The following is a 22622-nucleotide window of genomic DNA, read 5'->3' as shown; positions in this document are numbered from 1 at the left end:
GCTGTTAGTGGGTCCGTGTGGACCTCTCACAGCAAGGGCAGGGTGCTCTAAGGGAAGGCAAGGCAGGAGCTGAGGCTGACAGCAAGGCAGGCAGGGCCAGTGGCCTCACTGGCAGGGTGCCGTCCCACGTCACCCAAGCAAGAAGAGCAGAGCGGGTCCAGCAGCAGTAACCAGGGTCAGCCCCGAGTCCGTAGTGACCAGGCCAAGCCAGAGAGTCAGCAGATTAGGATAACAGCCAGGGTCAGCGACACATGAGACTGGGCCAAGGCACACCTGCCATGAAGCTGGGACGGAGACCAAAGCCACGCACCTGGCTCCTGAGCGAAGGGGAGACGGGCAGTTTCGGAGGTTCTCAGAGCTGGACAGCTGCATTAGCAAAGCTGGCCCCGAGCCCGGGCAGCCAAGCCCCAGGGATGCTCACAGCAGCTACAAAAAATACATCCTTACTGGCTGCTGTGAAAACTGGGTTAATACCAGGAGATTGAGCTAGATAAACATAAAGAAATAGAGCTTTTATTCCTAATTAGACCCCTTTTTGATGATTTGAGTAGATGTATATCTTCATTTATCATGATGGTATAAGCCTCATGATGTGTTTATGGGGGAGTAGCATTTCATTTGAAGTGTCCAACAGTGATGGATTCATTTGGCGCTCACTGCAGCCATAAAGTTTGTTGCTGGGGAGAGCGTTGTGTTGCTTTACATCCAGGAGAACCGTGCACAAATCTGAGGCCAGCACAATCATGCTTGTCTGAACTGTAGCTAGGCAATTTATTACCCACAGCAGCACACAACTTCCTGTCATAAAGCCCTCCCTTTTCAAAAGAATGTGTTTCTTCTGATGGGGAAGTAGTAATAATTAGTAATAATTTGCTTCCCTTTTGGGTAGAGACATTCAGTATGTGTTGGTGTACGTCTTTCTACATGCCAGGATGGGCTGAATTGGATTAGTCTGGTAAAGAAGATTTCAAAATGTGTATTTATTTTTTTTAATATTGATTTTGACAATTTTGTAGGTATAAAGAAACAACCAGTTGGTCTGTTATTATTTAACCATCTCTCTGTGGTACGTGAAGTTAAACAGCAGGAGTAGTACACTGCAGTCTCTGCCCTGCAGAACTTGCAGGTTTTTACTAGTGGGTTTATGTGACAAAAGGCACAATTATATCAGCAGAAATAAATTCAGTCGTAATTACCACAGGTAGTTATGATTCAATCTGAAGCTGAGTGCGTACTGTGCTGAGCTGCACGTAAATATAAATTAAAGAAAGCCTCTTTGTAGCTCTTACAATGTAGCTAGAGCATGGGAATGAAAGGTGAGCAGAAGAGATACAGCTGTGTGGTCACTGAGGGCTTGGAAGCGTTTGGCTTATTTCCTCAACGTGCTCTTGCTGTTCAGGTTGCCATGGTATTGCTGTTTGAAACTCTCTTCCGAAGTCCCCTGGCTACCCATCACGTGTTGCAGCTGGTACTCAGTTCTGGTCTGGATATCTGTGGACTTCGCCTGCTCTATCCTCAGCACAACGTGCTGCTCTCTAGCTCAGGTGAGGTCTAGTTTTCCTGCAGAGATTCCATCATGTGATGATACTGAGGTGAAGGCAAAGAGCTGGGAATGCGCTAAGGTGAAGAGCACTGTGGGCATCGGGGAGAGGGGATCAGATTTACATGAGTGTTGCTTTATCGGTTCTGATGTCATTCCTAGAATAAATAATAAAATATCTTGGGCTGTTTCTTTCCTTCTGTTCCCAGTGTTGAATATCCACGAGTTGAATTTTTAACCCTTGATACTTTGTTGTGTCTTAAACCAGTTTACTTGTTGTTCTTTGCAGCAATCTTCCCCTGATTGCAGCACTCTAAGCTCCAGGGTTAGACTCGTAGGAGGTAAATATACTAAATGAGTTCCCACTGATTTTCCTGAAGGTTTTGGCTGCAGAAAATCCAGCCTTCCTCAATTCCTCCCATCCCATTGCCCATGGAACTTCAGAAGCCATGGGCAAGAGTGCTGATCTAGCCATCCTGTAATTATGTTGGCTGATAAGCCATCACCAAAATGTCACGTTTGCCAATAGAAGATGGTCTGAGATGGGAGACCAAGAAGATTAGGTAAAAAAAAATAAATGATGTGGGTCTCTGAACTCAAATTCCTAAGTCTTTAATGTTAGACACCAGTGTTTTCAAGTATTGGCACGTACCACTCAGGTCTTTATTTTTTCCATTTGTGAAATAACAACGCCTGGCTTAAAGCATGCATGTGTCCTGGTTTCGACTGGGGCAGAGTTAGTTTTTCTTTTTAGCAGCTGGAAGAGCTCTGTGTTTTGGATTTAGTCTGGGATTTGCTATGAGCAGAATGTTGATAGCGCACCGATGTCTATAGTTGGTGCTGAGATATCAAGGACACTTCAGCTTCCCAATGTCTTGCCAGTGTGCAGGAGCACAACAGGCCTGGGGGGAGACCATGGCTGGGACAAAGGGCCCACAACTCCTCTTATGATTTGAACTTAGACCTAAAATTGAGGGCTGAATTGGCCAATAGAGTATTCCATATCATGCAACATCATGCTTGTTATTAGTTGCTCATTAGTTGCTAATGCAATATAACTCTAGAGCGACAGGCGTTACGTTAGCTGCGAAGTATAGAGCTCTTGCCTCTGCAGTGTAGTACTTAGACTTTCTTTTAAGCCAAATTCTCCTGGAAGGTTTGTATGTGACACCATCACGAATACAGGCAATCCGTTTCTCTTGGGGAAAGGTATAGGCAGGCTGAGCGTGAGAGAAATGGGCTTCCTTTTCCTCAGGCGGAAGATGAGTGAAGACCAGATTAATCGGAGAAAAATTCTCCCTGCCCCCTTTTTACGTTTGAAAACAATAGGAGCAGACTGCCTTAGAAATGGGATTGCGGTTGCAGTTGTCTCAGCGCTGTGCACGTAATAAATTCACACTGATAGCTGGAGAAATGAAGAAGGACTTCAGAAATGAATAAGAAAACCATAAAATCACCAGTCGTTAGGAGATGACAGGCAGCAGATCTGCCTCAATGCTCTGTACCATGCACCATTATTTAGGAACGTTTCCTATAAAGAAACAGTTTGTTTGAGCTGACGACTGCTATGCGAGTTTGTAAATTAGATTTTTACCCTTAGCTTGAAAACTTTAAAATTATTATTTTAAATATTTACAGCCAGTTTCTCCTGTATCTACCTGCTCTGGAGACTTATGTTCTGGCTTCTGATTCTTACGCAACAAATGATGTAATTGAATGTGGTTTTAAACCTCAGGGAAGAAAATGACACACCTTGCTGCTTTTTCTAACGTCTGCAGTTAAAACTGCAGAGGAGCCAAATTTGCTCTCTTTCTGGGGTTACTTACTGGACCCCAACTATGCTACCAGTAGACATGGAGAAAATTTTTCCAGAGATATAGCAAAGAGTTGTTGCAGGAAATAAGGAAGCCACAGTTCAAGTCCTGACAAGGAAATAAAGGTGGCTAATCGAATATTTGCCTGGATATGTCATCTTACAACATAGTACAAAATCTGTATTTGATGCAGAAAGAAATAATCTAGAAAAGCAGTCCACACATTTCCAGTTTGTGATCCCCATCCCAGTTTTCCCATATCTGTTGAAAATTACATCGCTCTCCTCGGGCCCATGTTCCTGTCTCCCCTTCAATCCCGCAGCCTCCCCCTGGGCATGAGCAACGTGCTGAGGTTGAAGTGCTGACTCGTCGTGTATCAGCAGCTGCGTGGTAACTAACCCTGTGCACGCTCCTTTCCACAGCAACCACCAGCCAACAAACTCCTCTCTCTTTAACAGACAACCTTGACTAATCTCAGATTTACCGTTGGGTGGAAACATGCTGCTGGTTGCCAGCACGTCACCCTCAGGACAGGTGACCAGTAGGTTGCTTTGTTGAAGTCTGGCTATGACAGATCTGAAAAGGGGCACTTGAGTGGCATGAGTGACCTTGGGGCAGGTGGTTCCATGTTTTAGTCACACATATGTTTGTCTTTTGCAGAAAAGCTGCCTTCTTCCTACACTTCAGAGGCTGGCACGGTGCCACCAGTGCTGGCGTTAAGCGTGAGAGGGCCTAAAGCGCGTAGCACCTTGCAGAATGTCATTGGACCCTCTGAGCCGCAGCTGGCCGGCGTGACGGACCGCGATTCCATCGATGCCATCCACCGCAGGAGCCAAGCGGAGCCTCTCGTCTACCTGCCGCACCCGGACAGCCGCGTGCACAGGGAGCTGTGCCTCTGGTTCGGAGGGAGGGCTGCTGGTGTCCTGGATCTGCCTTCCCCAGGCAACAGAGCGAGGTGATGGCCCTGGGTGGTTTTGAACTGTGGTTGTTCTCACAGATGAAGTATGAGATGAAGGCCAGGCAGGCCCCCAGCTCACGTGCTTTGTCTTTAGTTATCAGTCTTCTGCTGAAGTTCTCAGTGAACGAGAGCGCAGGGTGGGAGCCATCTGTCTACTTTTGTATTTCCAAACCAGTTACTAGAGTCTACAGAAGTCCATCTCTCCCAGGACTGTCTCCTCTGCAGCACATAATAGATGTGTCCAGGTGTCAGATATGGGACTCTTGCAGTTGCTTCCCACCACTTGTTCCGTGGTAGCTAGGCCTGTAATCCCTACACTTGCAGCACCTGCTCGTGGGCCCTGTGTGCCCGAAACATCTGATCAGATGGATTTGAGACCTCTCCCAGCTGCGCCTGGTGCTGGAGAAGGGCTGCAAGTGTGTGCCACTGAGTGGCCTTTGCTGGAAAGCCCAATCTGGCTTTGCCCTGTGTATCTTCCATATCAACTGATTAGAGATAAGGGGCTTTGGATGGAAAAGGTTCTTTGGAGGATTATGACAGCAGTGTGTGAAAACGAAGGATGGCTTATAAACTTTTAACTCTAGCAAACAGCATGAGAAATGAAATTTAGGAACTAATGGCATAGCAATAGGGTGCCAAAAAGTGCTGAGAACAAGTGACATTCAGGAGCCTGGAATCTCGCTGTCAGACAGGTTTGGATATGGCTGCAGAGGGAACTGGGCTTTTAAGCACCTATTAATCCATCACGCGATCTAGACCGTCTGTGCTCTGCTGTGTAGTGCTACAGGGAGGGGACTACAGCTCCCAAAGACTCACTTCGACCGTCTTGGACAGAAATGGATTTACCTAATGTTTTTTAATGTGGAAGTTGCTTGGTTTCCGACAGTGATGTTAGGCTACCAGGCTGCCTGCTGTTGGCCTTACTCAGCAGAGCAGAGATGTGTGAGGGAAAGGGGTGGGTGGCAGGGAGCAAAGCTTCAGCGGCTCTGGGGAGGTTGGCACTGAGCAGCCCTTGTGCCCCGTCTGCGCCTGCAGAGAGGCAGAGGGCAGGCTGGATCAGTAGCCTGGACTCTCTTGTGCTCCTTCCCAGCGCTCTGTTTCCAAACCTCTCTGCAGCTTTTCCTTAATGAAGATGAGTACTTCCTACAGCACAAAACAGTCGCTTCCCTTCCTGACAATCTTGCAATTTCCTGGACAGAGACTCAAACCTAAGGACACAGGAAGCTCGTTTAGTCCTGTGTAAGTGAAGGGCTCTGCTGCACTCCGAGGTCCCTTTCCTCTGGAGGATCAGAGTCGGCTGGTCTGCAGAGGGAAGCGAAGAGGCACTTGTCTTTTTTCGACTGCTGAAAGACGCCCCTGTGGTTGTTCCAAGCATAGGTAGATCTGTGGCTTGAAGCATTTGTTTTGCAGTGCTTTATCAAAAGATTTGGCTTAGGGCTTCAAGGATTTTCCACCAAGCAGGAGAATATCCAACTACATATCTCCTCTCCGTGGCTGTCATGCTTGTCACACAGGCCTGTGTAATCACACAGGACGCCAGCCTCTACACTGGGGTTTTCAGGCCCTGGGTGTCTCCTTTTAATATTGCTGAACTAAATAAATGATGCTGTGGTGAAAGCTCAGACAAAGCCCTACACCTGCGAGTTCTGGGCAGGTTTGTAAAGCTCCCTTCTGATGCTGGGTGCAGCGTGGCACACGGTGTCGGTGGCAGCAGGCTGGAGCTGAGGCAATCTGCAGTCCTGTCGGTGCTTTCTGCAGAGCCACAAAGTGCAGCCATGTAGAGTTAATCCGATGCTTGTGGAGGGACTGTGTGTCACAGTTCAGTCTGCTTCACCATGAACAGTGACTCTTATCGTTTTTATTTTTAAGATTTGAAAAAAAATGAATTTGGCAAAGTTTCGTTCTCTTTATTTGTTTATTTTCCTCAGGGATGCTTTTTTCCTCATACAAAGATGATGAATTATGCTCATCTGGTATAACTTAGCCAGTCCAGAGCACCACTACATTCTAAATAATACACTTGTCTGTCTCCTAATGCTGGTAATTTGGTCCATTGGGAGAGGAGAATACAGAGTGCAACTCAGATTGCAGTTTTTGGATTATACTTGCAAATGCCGTGGTCTCCTGGGAGTGAAGGAGCAGGATGTGTTCCGGCTGCCTCGGCGGTGGCAGGGGACAGGGCAGGTGGGTTTGCCCGAGCAGCCTGCGCTTCCCAGGCCTACCCAAACTGCTGCACAGGCTGCTGTTGGCGTTGCTGTTGGTCCCTGGCTTTCAGAACCACACCTTATGTTCCCTGTGCCGTGATTTGGATCTTTTGGGTAAGCAGGAATGCTGTAGAGGTTTCGCTGCCATGAACATCTCTGCCAGCACATTGTGCTTGTTGCCCAACATGAACCTTTAGAACTGGTTAAACTCTGGCTAAAGAACCAAAAGTGCACAGCAGCTGTGATCCATCTGTGGGTAGGAGAAGCTCTGGTAATACAGCCTGACATCTCTCGACTCCCAGATTTCCTTACCAAGCTGGCTACTTTGCATTAGCTGCTTTTAATTGAACACAGAGAGCCATAGGGGGTAGTAATATAAGATGATGTTCAGTCAGAGAGACCTTGATGCAGCTCATGTCACAGAAGAGATTGAAACGTTTTTTCCAGCAGTTTTACTAGAGAAGCTTCTGCGGGCCCCGGGTTTGTTGCAGAAAGTAGGTTTGAGTCAGAACGTGGCATAACAGCTTTTACTATTTATTGTTTTCCTTTAGCTCTCAGAGCCCTTCCTCAGCCAGGGCAGAAGCAGATGAAGAAAAGGTCGATCTCCAGGGCATGGTGCTGTCTCAACCTCCAGCAATGCTTGTCTCAACTACCAAAGGTCAGTGTTAGGGAATGAATCTTGAAGTTTCTCCTTCACTTACAATATTACCTTACTCCAGCCCACCTGTTTCAGGAAATTCTGCCTGCCTGGATTGCTCAGTGCTGTGACCTGGCCAGTTCTAGAGCCAGGAATGAATTCCTGGTGAAACACTGTTGCCTAAAATGAAGTGACAGAGGAGTGTTATCACTTCATCCTCCTTGTGGGAGTAGCTGCTGGAGTCCTGTAGGCTGCTTAGATTTCACTGAAGGGCAAAAAAACCACAAAACCACCCCATGGGAAATCTGTGCACATAGGGGCCTGTTCATTAAAGAAAGAGTCATGTGAAGACACTGCTATTAGAGCATTGCTGTCTGGTTTCTACTCCCACAACTGAAGATAGTTTCACAGGGAAAAAAACCTGAGGGGAGTGGAAGCTCAGCAGCTGTTGGGGAGAAGATGGCAGAAGGAAAGCAGGGTTGTACTGACATAGAAAGAAGGCATGGAAAACTGTATTGCCACAGGAAAGAACGGATGAGAAAAGAATGAAAGTGTAAGCCAAAAAGATGAAAGGAGCAGAAAGTGACACAGGGTGACAGAAAGAAAATGGAGAAAGGAGAAAATGTGTTACCTTTGAGGTACACTCTTTGGTATAACTGGGTGTGTTAAGTCAGGTAGCTTGGCAGACAGCCATTGGCTCTGTGTTATTTGGGATTGGTATTGATGGCAGCTGGCTGCTGCTGATGGAATGAGTCACAGTTTCTTACTCCCCTTCCTTTTATGGCCATTAGTGATTCACGTTTGATGTAGGCTGCTGAGTTACACCACACCACGTTCCATCTGTATTTGGGCTCAGGATCAAGCTTTGCTCCTCAGACAGAAAACTGAGTTATCATGACTCTCAGATCTGGTCCAGAAGCAAACACCCTATGGGGTTTTAAGGAAAGGAAACATTCACTGACTCCTTCCCTCAGGTCTCCAGCAGCTTCTCTTGGAGACAGGAAGAGGCAGAGCATGCAGAACAAATATACTGCAACTCCCACCAGGTATACCTGCACCTTCTCAGTAATCAAAGTTTTACTGACTCTAGCAGGTATTCTTGTTGATTTGGGGTATGTGTATGTGAAAAATGTTTTTTTTAAAGTGTTACCAACTGGAGAGGAACCCAAATCTTATCACCTGCAGCCTTAAATTTTGAGAGTTCACATATAATGAATGTGGCACTAATGTCAGCCTGGCTCAAAGCCTGCAAAATTAAAGCCATAAAGCCGAACAGAACTTTTAGGCAAAGAAACACTCTGCCTCTCCCATCCTTGATAATAAACACAATATTTCCCTTGTTTTGTTGTTGTTGCTTTGAACTACCAGGCTGAGCCCGAGTCAGATTCTTGTGGGGACAGATATCCATATCACAAAGTCTAGAACCAAAAGAAACATTCACCGCTGATAGTCCTGCCCCCCAAAACAGGTGTAATTGGAACACAGAGACTAAAATACTCCAGCCTCATTCTATCATTCGGTTAGAGCAAAGAGAAATTAATGGGGCAGCGTACAGGAAACCCATGTAGGAGTGATATTGAGCATTTGTCTTCAGAGCTTGCTCTTGGCAGGTTATGGATCTCTGAATGTACATTGTGTACAGAAAAAAAAAAAAGCTATATTAGGACTAGGACAGTGTAATAACGATGGTAAAAGCAGAGACCCAAGACAAGATTAGAACAAAGCAAATACCTCAGGTAGTTCAGAGTTTTCAGGAAGTCTTGAGCTTGTCCTGTAGTACCTAAGATGGGGCTTAGACACTGCTCAGGAGATCTTGCAGGCACTTCTTCCTGAGCTTGCTCATAGCATGTGCTGCCACCTTGTTGGCAGTGAGCTTGGGATTCGGCTTAGAAAAGAGGAGTCTAAAAACCCAAGGTTCTAACCCAACATAAATTCCAGTTGCTTCTATAACCTGATCTACTGGGATGAGGGGTGCAAGGAGAGAATGAGAAGCCAGACCTGGTGGATGAGAATCAGGTAGGAGAGAGCAGGCTGGTACCATTATCATGATGACCCAAGATAAGGAACCTGTGAAGCCACAGATGGTACCAAACCAAAGAGTGAGGTGAGGTCAGGATCACAGGCTGGTCCAAAGACTCAGGAACCCGTGCCACAAGGCACGCTGTGGGATGAGAGTTAGAGACAGGACTAAAGAAGGCACAAAGGGAAGCAGAAGCTAGTGCTGAACAAGATTGTAGAAGCTAGCTACAGGCTAGGACCAGCAATAATAGCAGAGAGGGATGGCTGTAAAATACAGTGTCACCATTTGGGATGCGCTTCAAGTTGGAACTAGCCACTGCGAGAGTTGCCTTGCTTTGCTGCCACTGCTTCTGTGGAAATAATATGCTGCTTTTCTTTTTGATCTAGGAGACATCATTTTGATGGTGTCGCCTGTGGTATCTCCTCATGCATACGGTGATGTGATTTCAGTCTGTGCTCATCGGGGGTTTGTTCTGCAAGGAGTCAGACAGCTGCAGCTTTCACCCGCGCAAGCCGCTGTGCTGAGCATGACAGCAAGTCAGGTACTGGACGGAATGCACAGCTCAGTTGTGTACCTGGGCTTGCCAGTTGTTCTGAAACTAATTATCATAGAATCGTAGAACATTATGGGTATGTGAGCCAACAGTCCTCTAGTGAGTGTTCTCAAGGACGCTCATTGTCTCTTTACTAGCCTAGCCAGCACTCGTGTTCTCTGGATTCCTGCGTGTGGTGCTCTGGTTGCTCTCAATGCTGGTTTTGCTTTAGTAGGAGAATCCCACCAGGCCTCAGCCTCTCACTGAGAACAGAAATGTAAATTCATAATCGAGCCTCCCCCTGCTGAGGCAAACATGAGTTTTACCATTGATCTCAAAATAAGCAAAAGCAGGCAGTAGCCCCATAAACCAAAATCACAATTTCTGATCTGCAAACGTGCATTTGGGAGAATAGTCTTCATCTAACAGACCGATGTTTGATGATGTATTTCACAGTCCCTCTGGGACTGCTGATGGCCTTTCAGCAGGAAGCCTCCTAGTTTGATGCATTCCAGATGGGTTGCAAAAAGAGCTTTCCTATTGTCAAAAATAATGACTTTTTTTTCTCTTTCTCTGAAGCTCTGTCTAACAGGATGATAGATTTGAGTTAGAGCGCGCTTGGCGTTTTGGCAAGTCAGCCTAAGGAAACAGCAATAATCATAAATGCAAGATTTCAATCAAACTTAACATATGCAAGAAGTCCAGTTCTGCACTTCCTACAGGACAAATCACCCAGGAATCATATGACACTTTCTCTTAAAAAGGAGCGGACCCCTTTAAATTATCATGCTTAGGGTTGTTTGCCATGTCAGTCAGGAAATGCATCATTTCACAAATTAAACTGTGTGCAAAGCCCCTCTTTTCTGCTTGCTCTGTGATCAAGCCTGAGGAATAACACTTTCCCTGCCCATAATATTTTGTAGAATAAACATAACTTATTTATGGCATACTACAGTCCAAATAGCCAGACATTTAGAGCGTGCTCCTAAATGGCCGTTTAAGAAGTTGAGAGCAGCAGCTATTGCTTCAATGTGCTGTTGGGAGCTAAATGTTTCTGAAAAATCATCCCTCCATTTGGAACTCAAGATCATTTTGGCGTGAGTGACTTAGGATGGTACTGCTGAGGTATATATAACTGCTGTGGTTTTAGTCCAGCCCAGTTGCAGGGCAGAACATTCTTATGTTAAGCCTCTTCCCTGGGGTTTGAATTAAGTTTCTCTGTCTCATGAATAGATGACGCATGAACACCCAGTTATTGGAAGTTACTATGGCTCAACTGGTCAGCTTTATCTTGTTACACCATCATAACTTAACTATTTGCTTGAGCCTTATAGCGATTACATCTGGATTTAGTAGTCTAACCCAGCCCTCCTTATTTCAGATCGCTGTATTTTGCCCTAGCAAGACTTCAAGTTCACCTGACAGTTGTGCAAGAGGAGAGCTCTCTGCTGAACCACGCAGGCACTGTCTCGTTTTGTTGCTGAGAAAGGAGAATGCTGGTCATCACACTCCTGCACTGGTAAAAGGTAAGGCTTTTGCTACTCAACAACCTTGGGAAAGGAGGTTTGCGTTTCAGTGTGTTCGAGCTAAACATTAACAGTCTAACCACAGCTGTTACGTTGCAGGGAATATTTACTGCGATTATCCGTAAATAGTGAATATTAATAGTAATTAATAAAAAATTACTATAGTAAATTTACTATAGTAAATAGTGAATATTAAATGGTAAATATACAGTGATAGTTCTGCTGTATGTATCCCCAGATTAACATGTAAGTCAGTCACTACTACATATCCAAGAGAGCAGATTGATCTTTGTCAGTTGTTTGATCTTTAGCACCAGAGTTCTCTTGAACCAAGAATCATAGAGTAATTCATGTTGGAAGGTACCTCAGAAGGTCTCTAATCCAACGTCCTGCTCAATACAGCATCAGCAATGAATTCGGATCAGGATGCTCAGGGGTTTTTCAGCCAGGTCTTGAAAATCTGCAAGGATGGAGAGTCCCCTGCTTCTCTGGGCCTTTGCTCTGATGCCTGACCATCCTTACGGGGAGCTGGTTTTCCTTTATGTCAAGTTGGAACTTCCTCTGTTTGAGTTTGTGAGCCTTGTCTCTTGACTTCCTGCTGTACACCTTCATAATGGGTCTGGGTTCATCATCTCAATGACCTCCTCTTAGGTGTTGGTATTGCACAAAGAGGTAGGGTAGCAGAAATCTGTGTGCCACTGAGCCTGAGGATAGCGTCTGATTCTGTCAGCCTCAGCCCTGAGTTCTGGGTACTTGTGACTTCCAAGCAGCTGAACTGTAATTCATTTTATATATAGGGACTGCCAAAAACCAGACAAGTTGCTGCCTCAAGTCTTCTTGGTGGAGTCAGACTCTGGTCTGAAGCTCTGGTTCAGGAAACGCGTTGTTTGGTTTTCTCAAGGATGAGGTGACATGGGTCTCAAGTGGGGAAGATCACAGGCAACAGCAGCGATCAGTAGGGAGCAAAGAACCTCCCCTGCCTGCTTCTTCCTGCTCTGGCAGTGGGCATGTTGCCTGCAGCAGGAGAGTCCATTTCTGCATCTTTTTTCCTGCAACCTCCCCTTCAGACACGACTGCTGAGAGAAGAGGATCGCTGTTGCTGACCCTCCATTAACACCACCACAAACAGCTCATGATGGAGACGTTCATCTGCTGCCCGATTGCTTCCTTTCATCTATCCACAATAGGAAAGAAATAGAGGTTTGGGGGGGAAAAAAAAAAAGATAATTCAAAAAATCCTCTGTTTTTTCTCCCGAGACTATCACAGAGTGTTCTGAAAACATGTACAGACACAGTGAATTAATCATGGCAGACTAATTACAGCACCGTGTCACCTGCTGCCTGCAGACCCAAGGAAAGTTGCTCATTAAAGAAACAGTTTCTGCTGCTTTTCTCACAGAGTGCCACAGGTGATGTTTACAGTGTTCATGTTTCACACAGGGAAATTTCCACTAGAAATACATAGGTGGGCACTGGAACAGAGGGTATTCCGGATAGGTAAAATATTTTCCCTCATTGTGGAGAATTCGAGTTTTTTTCCTTTGTTTGTAGACAGATTTTGCAAATGCCTCTTTCCATATGTTCTGTGGTTGCTTCAGAACTGATCCAGAGAAATACCTTATGCCTTATTCCGGAACCTGGAGAGGGGAAGCTGACACTTTTCCCGTATAAGCTTTGCTTTGGCCCCTGGGAAGTATAGAGTAGCTCTAAGGTAAATACCACACTAAGAAGTTTTGCGTTTGTAATCAATACCTCGGAAAAGCACTTACCCCTTCATGGTCTTGAACACTGCTCAGTTTTCCAAGCAAGAAAAATTCAACAATCATTCCTGAAACAGAGCAGTTAGAGAGGTGTCTGTCCTGGTTTTGACTGGGATAGGATTCGTTCTTCTTTTTAGCAGCGAGAAGAGCTCTGTGTTTTGGTTTTAGTCTGGGATTCGTTATGAGAAGAATGTAGATAGCGCACCGATGTTCATAGCTGGCCCTGAGACCTCAACAGTTTTCCAGCTTCCTGTGTCCTTAGGATTTGAACTTAGACTTAGGATTGAGGGCTAAATTAGCCAATGGAGTATTCCATATCATGTAATGTCATGCCCAGTATATAGATGAGGGTTGACAGGAAAGGAGGGCCTTTGGTCTTCTGGGGGTTCTCTCTTGTCTCTTGGAGTGATCTCTCTCTCTCTCGCTCTCTTTTCGGGCCTCACGCTCGTCTGGGATTGTGGTGTTGGGACTTACCTGTTTTGGGATCATTAGCTGGGATGGGACAGGCCTTGGTCACCGGGTGGTGAGCAATTACACTGTGCATCGCTTGTTTGTATGTATTATTATGATTATACATTATTGGGTAATAGTTCTCTGTCTTAAGGATCAAACACCATAAATTTTTGTCCAAGCTTTACTTTTTCCCATGAAGTGAGTTGGAATAAACATCAGGTAATGCTGCTGTGGCAGTGATGGCACAATTTTTGGTTACTCATGCCACCTGCATTTTGAAAAGCAGGTAGGTGATTGCCAGTGGTACAAGCTCAAATCTCTCATCAGTGCTACATTTGCCATCCAAGGTTTGCCATCGGCCTCTGGTGCAAATAATCCATTTCCCATGCTACACTCCAGTAAATTTTTGACAGGCTTGTATGGTAGAAAACAATCAAATGTATACACAGCAATTTAAAAAATAACAAGCCTTTAAAACTGTGGCCTGAAATCTCATTGCAGAAGACTGAACTACCTGTTGTGGAAGTGTACTGTGTGCCAGAACCGTAATGCGCTGCCTGTGCATAGCCTGGCCTTTTGGAGGAAGAACGGGAACAGAGAGATTGCTAGTTTTAAGCACTTAGTGTCTGTAAAAGTGGCGTGGAATCGGGTATTTTCCAGCCTGGGAGTTACATGAGCAGAACATGATGTTTCTGTTCAGGTCTGTAGTCCGAGTGACACCTCCGTGGCCACAGGTAGGATGCGGGACACACATCCTTGAGGGCCTGCACTCAAGCACGGGGCTCAAGGTTTGGGACTTCTCTTCCGTGTGGACACCAGCTGATTTAAGACACTCGTTATAGGTGAAGAGCCGTGTAGCATATTCTGTGCATTTGCTCCACACTTCGGTTCACAGCAGGAGTTAGAAGGGGATAGAAACGTTTGAGGTGCTGGTCACAAAGCAGAGGTGTCCCCAGAGAAAGCTGTGGCCAAACCTCGATCTTCAACAGCTACTTGCCCACTGCAAGTGAATACAATTCAGGATAGAGGGAATGATTTAGTTGCATTTCATGTCTCTTGGGTAAGCTCAGCATGGCCCTCATTAATGTCTCTGTAATGGGACTGTGGTCAGATGAACCAAAACGTTTGATAAGAAGAGTGTTTTCATGTCAGGCTGCATCACAGAGCTCTGTGCCCCTCATGTTTTCTTTTGTTCTGTGCATAGGACTGATGGTTGAACTGGCAAAGCAAGGCCTCCTTGGCAAGAGGCAGAGCGACCTGCCCGCCGCTGCCAGGCTGGATCCCTCCGGGTACCTTCATGTGGCTCCTTACACCGAGACCTTGCTGCAGGCACTGGGTAGGTCAAAGCTATGGGAAATGCATTATTCTGGCTTTTATAAGGTCTGACAACCTTATTAGGGGATTTTCCTGAATAAGAACGTTAGGAATATGCTTGTTGTCTATAATAACTCATCTAGTGTTTCGCTGTCCATCAGTCATAGTAACTCCCATTGGATGTCTTCTGTTGCTGGGTGATGAATGGAAGAATCAATAGAAAAGGGAAATGGAAATACCTTTTTAAAGTAAATCTCAAAATATGTGGAAAAATAAATTATTTAAATGTGACATGATAACAACCAATTGGCCTTAAACCTACCGTAATTGAAAGATTAATATCCAATCAATACATGTTATTGCCATAGTTTCAAGAGAAGTCAGAATATTAAAATGAGATAAACTGATGGTTAAGTGTGTAAAACTAAAATTTGCTGAAGTGATAAATGTTGGCAGCTGTAGTTCTTCCGTAGGTGCAGAGAAGGCACTTTTTCATTTCACTTTGCTCAGATGTTCTTAATTTCAGTATGTACAGTTGAATTCGCCTCAGTAACTCATTTATTCAAAGCTGGGACATTGATAGGACTTGAAAAAGCAAGTAAAATGTGTTTTCTGTTATAAATCTATGACTCAAATGCGTAGAAGAGTCTTAAATCTTACTAGTTCTGTACACTGGGAAGTTGTGGTAATCAGATGTTTATTTCACTAACTACAGGTAGTGTTTTCTTAAGTATTCAGCAGGTTGATACAGTTTTATTTAACCAATTACATTATTTTAAATTTTGGATATCAGGATTTTTAATCGAAGTACATCGCTCTCCAAAATGAAATTCACACGAAATCCTAAGGAAAAATAATAATGAAATGCATGTCATTCACCATTTTCTAGTATTATGAAATGTTAAGATGTAGGAATAACTAAGTAAATTAATGTTAATCTACACGATTGCCTAAATAATCATGTAGTGAAACAGTATGGAATCAAACACAGATTTCTGGTGGGCTGGAGATTCTGTGGGCTATACTGTTCCCAATAGGATCATGGATATATGCCTGGTAGTATAACTGTCCCCAGTTTAGCCCTCGGTTGTATGCCACGTAATCTCCTAGAAAGCAAAATGAAATATCAATTTAATGTGAAGTCAGTCATTAGTTATCTATCTGAAATGGATGCCTTAAATCACTCTGGTAGAGATCTATCAGCTCTGCTTAATGGTGTGGATAAGAATACCAAAATTACGATTGAACATATTTGCTTTATATGGCAAAAAGTAATTCCAGTTAAGGAGTGTGACTAATTAGTAAGGCTTTGCTGTGATACTGCTCCTCCTGCATGACTCTGGCCGTGCTGAGCTGCAGCGTGAGGAGCAGCATCACAGGGAGGCACTGGCTTTTCTTCTGCTCAGTTGAGAATTAGCCAATTCCTTCACACTAAAAAAGACTCGAGATCTGATTTCAAGGGGTAACTAGTTTGGTTTTGATGATCTCCCTGGTCAGGAGGAAACCTCAGTGCAGTGCCAGACCCCCGTGATATTCCTCTGGATCTTTTCTGGAATCGAACATACGCTTCTGATCCTGAAATGGAGCAAGTTGTCATGCTGACAATGATTGGAACGGACGCTATGAAGAGTGCTGGAGAGCTCTTTCACCAAATCCTTCTTCCTGGGCCCGGTAATCAATCTCAGAGTGCAGGTGATCCCAGCTCTTGGGGAGGGCTGCAGGAGTCGGTCTGGAAAGTTTGTCCTGTCCAGGTACTTTTGTCATAGCAGGAATATTATGAAAAATGTGGTGAAAGGGACCTCAGGACGGACAGGTTTCTTTGCTTACCTGCCTGAAGAACCAAAGAGTTCATCGTGGCTAGTTAGTCATGGGCAGGGCCGCTTTTCATATTGCAAACAGCTTAGGTGGGTATAACTTTCTTCAGAGAGTGCCAAATTAGTTCAAAGATGTGCTCAAGGCTTACGAAGCCTATTGTGTAATTCAGAGCATTGTGTCTCTCCCTGAGTTGAGTACTGGGAGATAAAGCAGCTGTGTAACTGGGGCACAGCAACAGGAGTTCAGAAGCCACAAACTCTATTCTGTCCACTGACATCCTTTGCCATCAGAAGCAAGACACTTCACCACGCTTCGTTTCCTCATGCTCACAGGACGAATAACAACACCGTCCCCCGCGTTAAATGCTTACAAATGCATGAAAAGTGCTGTCAAGTGCTGAGCAGGATGATGGCTTTATATAATTTCCTGATACAGAGTGCATCGAAATGTAATAACACAGGAGGTGTACTAGCAAAGGGCAGAAGTCTGGCACCCTGTCTTCTACTGTGTTGTATCCTGCTCTCTCGAAACAGTACTGCAGAGTAAGTTCTGTATGATGGTAGGTGAGGAGGAGGTTCTAGCTGGCAGGCCAGCAACATGCACTCATGGATTGAGCTCCTAAATATCTTGCAATATTGGAAGTAAGACTACTTTACAAACACAACAACGTTTAAACTACTTTAGAGACAAGTCAGCACTAAATTGTAGCTTATTACTATAATGAATATGACTTAAAATGGAGTGTTATGAAAGGTGGTAAAGGATCTATAATTATGGATTATACTGTTTCAACCCACATTGTTATCAGTGTATTCTCAGTATTTCCCTTTCAACTCTTCTCCATTAGCTGTGTTCTCTAATCAAATCATGGCACTTATTCTCTGTGGCTCCCTGTTGATTTCCCAGATAGCCCATTTTTTGTTTTCACTGAAATGCAATTTCCTAGCATTTGTATCGTGTGGGTTTTCCCAGTATATTTCTATATCTGCATCACAGTCCATTTTGGATGCAACAGGGGGCAAAGTCAAAGCAGCTTAGGAACTTCTTGTCTAGTAAAAAAATCAATGTGAATTTAGAACACTTGTCTCCAAAAGAAAACGCAGCTTCTATGAAACACATGCTGTCAACTGATGCTAAACAGATTCCTCTTGCCTTGCAGAAGGACCCGATTCAGGATGTGAGCTCATAGGTCTCAAGTGGTTGCCCCGTCTCACTCGATGCCAGGCAAGAGAAATAACCCCTTTTGAGGTCGGAGATAGTCCCTGGCAAAGAAGCCTTGATACACTAATGTCAAACCCAGTCCTCGTGTGCGCGTTGCGGCGGATCAACGCCTTCGAAGTTCTTGCAGATGCACTGAAGAGGTTAACAAAACGCAGGGAGCAGCTTAGTGAAAGTGGCAGTCTTCTACAGACAGTAATGGCCTTGACCCCAGAGGTGACATTCAGACAAGCCATCCTCCTCTTCACAGAGACAGATTTTGTAACTGGTAAGGCATGTTTTTACTGTTTATCGTGTGCTTGGGTATAGGGTGTTTGGGAATTTATTGAACTCGGACAAAGGAATCCATTGCTATGGATTTTTCAAAGGCACAGAAAAACTTAATGATTTGAGGTTAAATTCTGTGCATGACTGAATAATCATGAGAGAGATTAAATCAGCAGGAGCCAGTTGAGGTCATCTGCACGTTGGCCTATTTAATGTGGCTTTGCACAGCCTGGTTCCCTTTCTGAAGATCTCAACTAACTAAACACTCAATAGATATTACAGCAGTTGGCAGGACCAGTAAATAAGACTGTGCCCTTTGTCTCTGTGTGTAAGAGAAACTGAGAAACAGAGGCCAAGATCCCACCTAAATGTGGGTACCTAATTGTGGTGTCTAACTTGTCAAGGCTTGTCATGTACTCGGAAAAACAAAGGTGCTACCAATCTGCAAGAGCTGAAGAAAGCATATTTCTGGAGAATTTCTTTTTTATCCTGGAAGAGAGCGAACAGTTCATAAGGAACGGAGACCTTTGTCGTCAAAAGCTTCTCTGACTTCAGTGATATATGCTAGCATTGATCTTTCAGCATAGTAAACCTGCTACTCTCCTTCTGCAGCAAGAAATGTATGGCCACGTCTCTTTAAACGAAATCCGTGCAGACCGTGGTGTTATCGATGTTGGATGCTTTGGAGCCACAGAGCATGAGCTCCTTGTGTTTTTCTTCTGACGTCAGGTATATTGGCACATCACCTCTGTTCTGGGGAAGCCTGGCTGCTCACACCTGAGGTTAAACAGTTCTGAGCCTGATGATTTTTGATTACTCAGCAACAGAGATAAATCAAGATTGTGGTAACACCGTGTATCGACTGAGGGAGGAGTGACACAGTTCCAGAAGTGCATTCATGCTTTGTAATTTATAGCTCTTCCTCCATCTTTTTGTGGGGGGGGGAAAAGGTCCTTTGTTGTCAACACAAACTTAAATGCTTGTGTCAAACACAGCGCTTGACAGTGCGCGGTAACAAATTGGCTTTACTGAATAGAAAGAAGAAAATGTGATGGTGTCAGGGAAAAGATACTCATTCTAGTTTCACAAAAAGTTTGATTTGACAGGGAACTACGTGGGTGTTTTATGCAAGATTGGAGAGCAAGAGAAGGAAGCCTTCAAGAAAGAAAACATCAGACATCCCAAATTAGTGTGTAAAACTATTAAGGATTCATGCGTTGCTGCCCTTCGTTAACGTTTTCTTCAGGCCAAAAGGCAAAATAAGAGGAAGGCAGAACTGTGAGATCAGTTTATTGAGGGATGTTGCAATCTCAGTGCCTGGCTTTCCCACCAAAGCCATTGTCAAGAACAAAGGAGCACAGCTAAAGCACAACTTCAGCATCCTGCACTATCTCTTTTGTAAGGTCGTTACATTTTTTCCTCTTGTTTTTGTTGCTGTGGGAGAAATAGAAAGGTCTTTGTGCTAGGTAACAGCTCTTCAATATTTTGCAGCTGGTCAAACATCTGCCATTTCCCCTGCTAAATAAAATCATCCCCTGGCCCAGCGAAGGTCCCCATCTATGAATCCTTAAAAATACATCCTCTTCCTTTTACAGATGCAGAACACCGCCCTGCCATGAAATACCTGCCACCACCTGGCAAGAGGTCCAGGGCTGAAGGTAAGACCAGAAGTATGCACCAGTTGCCTCTTGGATAAAACAGATAATTTTATACTCTTAAAATAGATTGAAGAAAACTATACCTTTATGTGTTCTGTCAGTCACCAAAGTAGGGTTAGTAAACCTTTGGTTAGACATTGTAATCCCAGACAATTAGGAAGAAAAGGCCAGATGCGTCCACTTGGCACTGGGGGAAGGCTCTTATGAAGCGACCATTCCTGGCTGGTTGAGGACTGACAGAATCACAGAATGTCAGGGATTGGAAGGGCCCTCAAAGGATCATCTAGTCCAGTCCCCCTGCCGGGGCAGGACCACCTAGATCAGATCACACAAGAACGTGTACGGAAGGGTTTGGAACATCTCCAGAGAAGGAGACTCCACAACTTCTCTGGGCAGCCTGTTCCAGTGTTCTGTTACCCTTACTGGGAAGAAGTTCTTCCTCATGTTTAAGCGGAACCTCCTATGTTCCAGCTTATATCCATTTCCCCTTGTCCTGTCATTGGATGCCACTGAGAAGAGCCTGGCTCCATCCTCATGGCAGTCACCCTTTACATATTTATAAACATTAATGAGGTCCCCCCTCAGTCTCCTCTTCTCCAATCTAAAGAGACCCAGCTCCCTCAGCCTTTCCTCACAAGGGAGATGCTCCACTCCCTTAATCATCCTTGTGGCCCTGTGCTGGACTCTCTCCAGCAGTTCCTTGTCCTTCTTGAACTGAGGGGCCCAGAACCGGACACAATATTCCAGATGTGGCCTCACCAGGGCAGAGTAGAGGGGGAGGAGAACCTCTCTGGACCTACTAACCACCCCCCTTCTAATACACCCCAGGATGCCATTGGCCTTCTTGGCCCCAAGGGCACATCGCTGGCTCATGGTCATCCCGCTGTCCACCAGGACCCCCAGGTCCCTTTCCCCTGTGCTGTTCCCCAACAGTTCGGTCCCCAACTTGTACTGGTACATGGGGTTGTTCTTACCCAGATGCAGTGAGGTTTTATCAGCAGAGCTGAGGAAAGGACTGAACAACGGTCAGTGTAGTCAGAATACACAGCCCTTCTTTGCTCCCAAGGGCACAAGAGAGGACATTAAACAAAATACCTGAGCTTCTGGGACTTACACCAGAAACAAGGCAGCTTCTGACTTGACTGTGAAATACTGGGAGCACAAACGTAGCTTAAAATCAGCTGCTCCCTGAAATACGTAGAAAAGTTCACCAAGAATCAACATGATTTAGTACAGTCCTTTTCAGTATGTGCTGTTGGGCTTACTGGAGAAGTGGGGTGTACATCTCCCCAGTGTGTCCCAGTACACCTGAAATCAAGCCACGCATGTCCTCGTATAACACTTGAAAATAAGTGTGTTGTAGCAATGTTGGCTGCGTTATGTAAAGATGGTGGCAGCATTCTCAAACTCTTGTCCCAGAACATGCATACCTCTTACTCAAATCTATCTGCTTTTCTGATTTAGTGGGAGAGAGCCAGAGGTGCCACGCGGAGTCACTGTTTACCTACTTGCAAGCAGGTGAGAGAAGAGCAAATGGAAAAATGGGGTTTGATAAGGACTTTGTGGAACTGACTCATCTAGATGTACCAGCCAAAAATAAGCAAAATTATTACACCAACTATTTCGTTAGGCTTGAATACAGGCAGTGACGTACGCTGTCACTGCCAGGAAATCGGATATTTGCTTCTCTTGAGTTTACACTTATTTTAAGCCACACACATATCTAAAGATTTGTATATAAATAGTATATAGAATAAACAGTATTTTTCACAGTTACACTATGAAATCAGAACCTATGTAATAATTTTTTGGGGCAAAAAAAAAATCATTGGTCATGAAAAAGGGATCTAAAAATATTACAAAGCAGAAGAACATAACAAAGACCAAGCAGCTTGGGCCTGGAAGCTGGAAAGGCCACTAAACAGCCAGAACTGGAGATGGAAATCAGGCGTGTTTGAGGGCTGCCAAACAGGCACCTCTGGTAATTGGTGATCAATAGAGACTGTTCCATTGATAGGCACCAGTATTTTCTCTAACTGTTGTCACTTATAATCACTGAGGAGAGAAAACCAACTCTAGGTGGCAAGGTGTCCCACCTGCTTTCAACACTTGTCTCTGACCAGACCAAGATGGCAAAGTGCCGTGAGACAAATCCCTCCCGAAGTGTCTAAAGTACATAAATATGCAGTATGTAGTGATTCACATACCACAAGAATGAGAATGTTTGCCCAGAAACATAGCAGATGGTGAGTAAAACATCTTGAGGACAATGAACGCTTACGTAACGCAACGGTATGCAGTCGAGATTGCCGTTCTGCATGCGAGCAGCTGAATGGATCCAAGCTTCCACGCTCCCAGGCTGTTGCTATGGCATTGAAACCTTTCTAATGAAGAATGATGGGAAGGAACTAGATCTTTAACAGGAGGGCTCCCTGCATGAGAAGGGTTAAGTTTCCATATCAAGTAGGAGTGCAATAATCTTCCTTTTTTATTTTTCATCCCATATTTCTCTGTCGTGAATCAGCAACGTGCTTCTTGCCATTTGGAAATAACAGTATGCATTAAATTATATCTAGCACTGTTGACGCTTCGTTGCATTGACATCTGTATAATTAGCAGTGGAGTGTACAGGAAACATAAAATGACATTTTATGAACACAAACAGATAATCAGGGATCAATTTTAGCAGCCTGCAGTACTGTTACCTCATGCTTCATGCTAATTGATGTGGTTAGGCACCAGCACTTAATGGGTCCTAGCCGGCTGGTTCCGACACCACAATTGCCGATAAATCTTCGAAGGATGTTATTAGGATGAAATCTTAACAATGTTCCTAGTAATAAGGTGCTTCAGTTTGGCAAAACTAATAATTTGAAAACGCTGTTGTTTAAAAACAAAATTTATGC

General features: G+C 44.7%; 1 protein-coding gene across 1 annotated transcript in view; it reads left to right on the top strand.

The window, feature by feature from the left end:
* DNAAF8 (dynein axonemal assembly factor 8) overlaps nt 1–22622 on the top strand; it is an 86919-nt gene that overhangs the window by 40058 nt on the left and 24239 nt on the right. The window contains exons 14-24 of the mRNA XM_086622180.1: nt 1400–1544; nt 4015–4129; nt 4187–4309; nt 7068–7174; nt 9560–9714; nt 11087–11231; nt 14649–14780; nt 16256–16450; nt 17733–18059; nt 19654–19728; nt 21181–21234. Coding sequence (XP_086478306.1) covers nt 1400–1544; nt 4015–4129; nt 4187–4309; nt 7068–7174; nt 9560–9714; nt 11087–11231; nt 14649–14780; nt 16256–16450; nt 17733–18059; nt 19654–19728; nt 21181–21234 — 1573 coding nt within the window. The remainder of the gene's footprint in view (nt 1–1399; nt 1545–4014; nt 4130–4186; nt 4310–7067; nt 7175–9559; nt 9715–11086; nt 11232–14648; nt 14781–16255; nt 16451–17732; nt 18060–19653; nt 19729–21180; nt 21235–22622) is intronic.

This window comes from Tauraco erythrolophus, chromosome 17 (assembly GCF_009769465.1).
Source record: "Tauraco erythrolophus isolate bTauEry1 chromosome 17, bTauEry1.pri, whole genome shotgun sequence".
NCBI classification, from domain to species: Eukaryota; Metazoa; Chordata; class Aves; order Musophagiformes; family Musophagidae; genus Tauraco; species Tauraco erythrolophus.
Note: the sequence above shows the minus strand (reverse complement) of the source record. Positions and strands in the feature narration are given on the sequence as shown.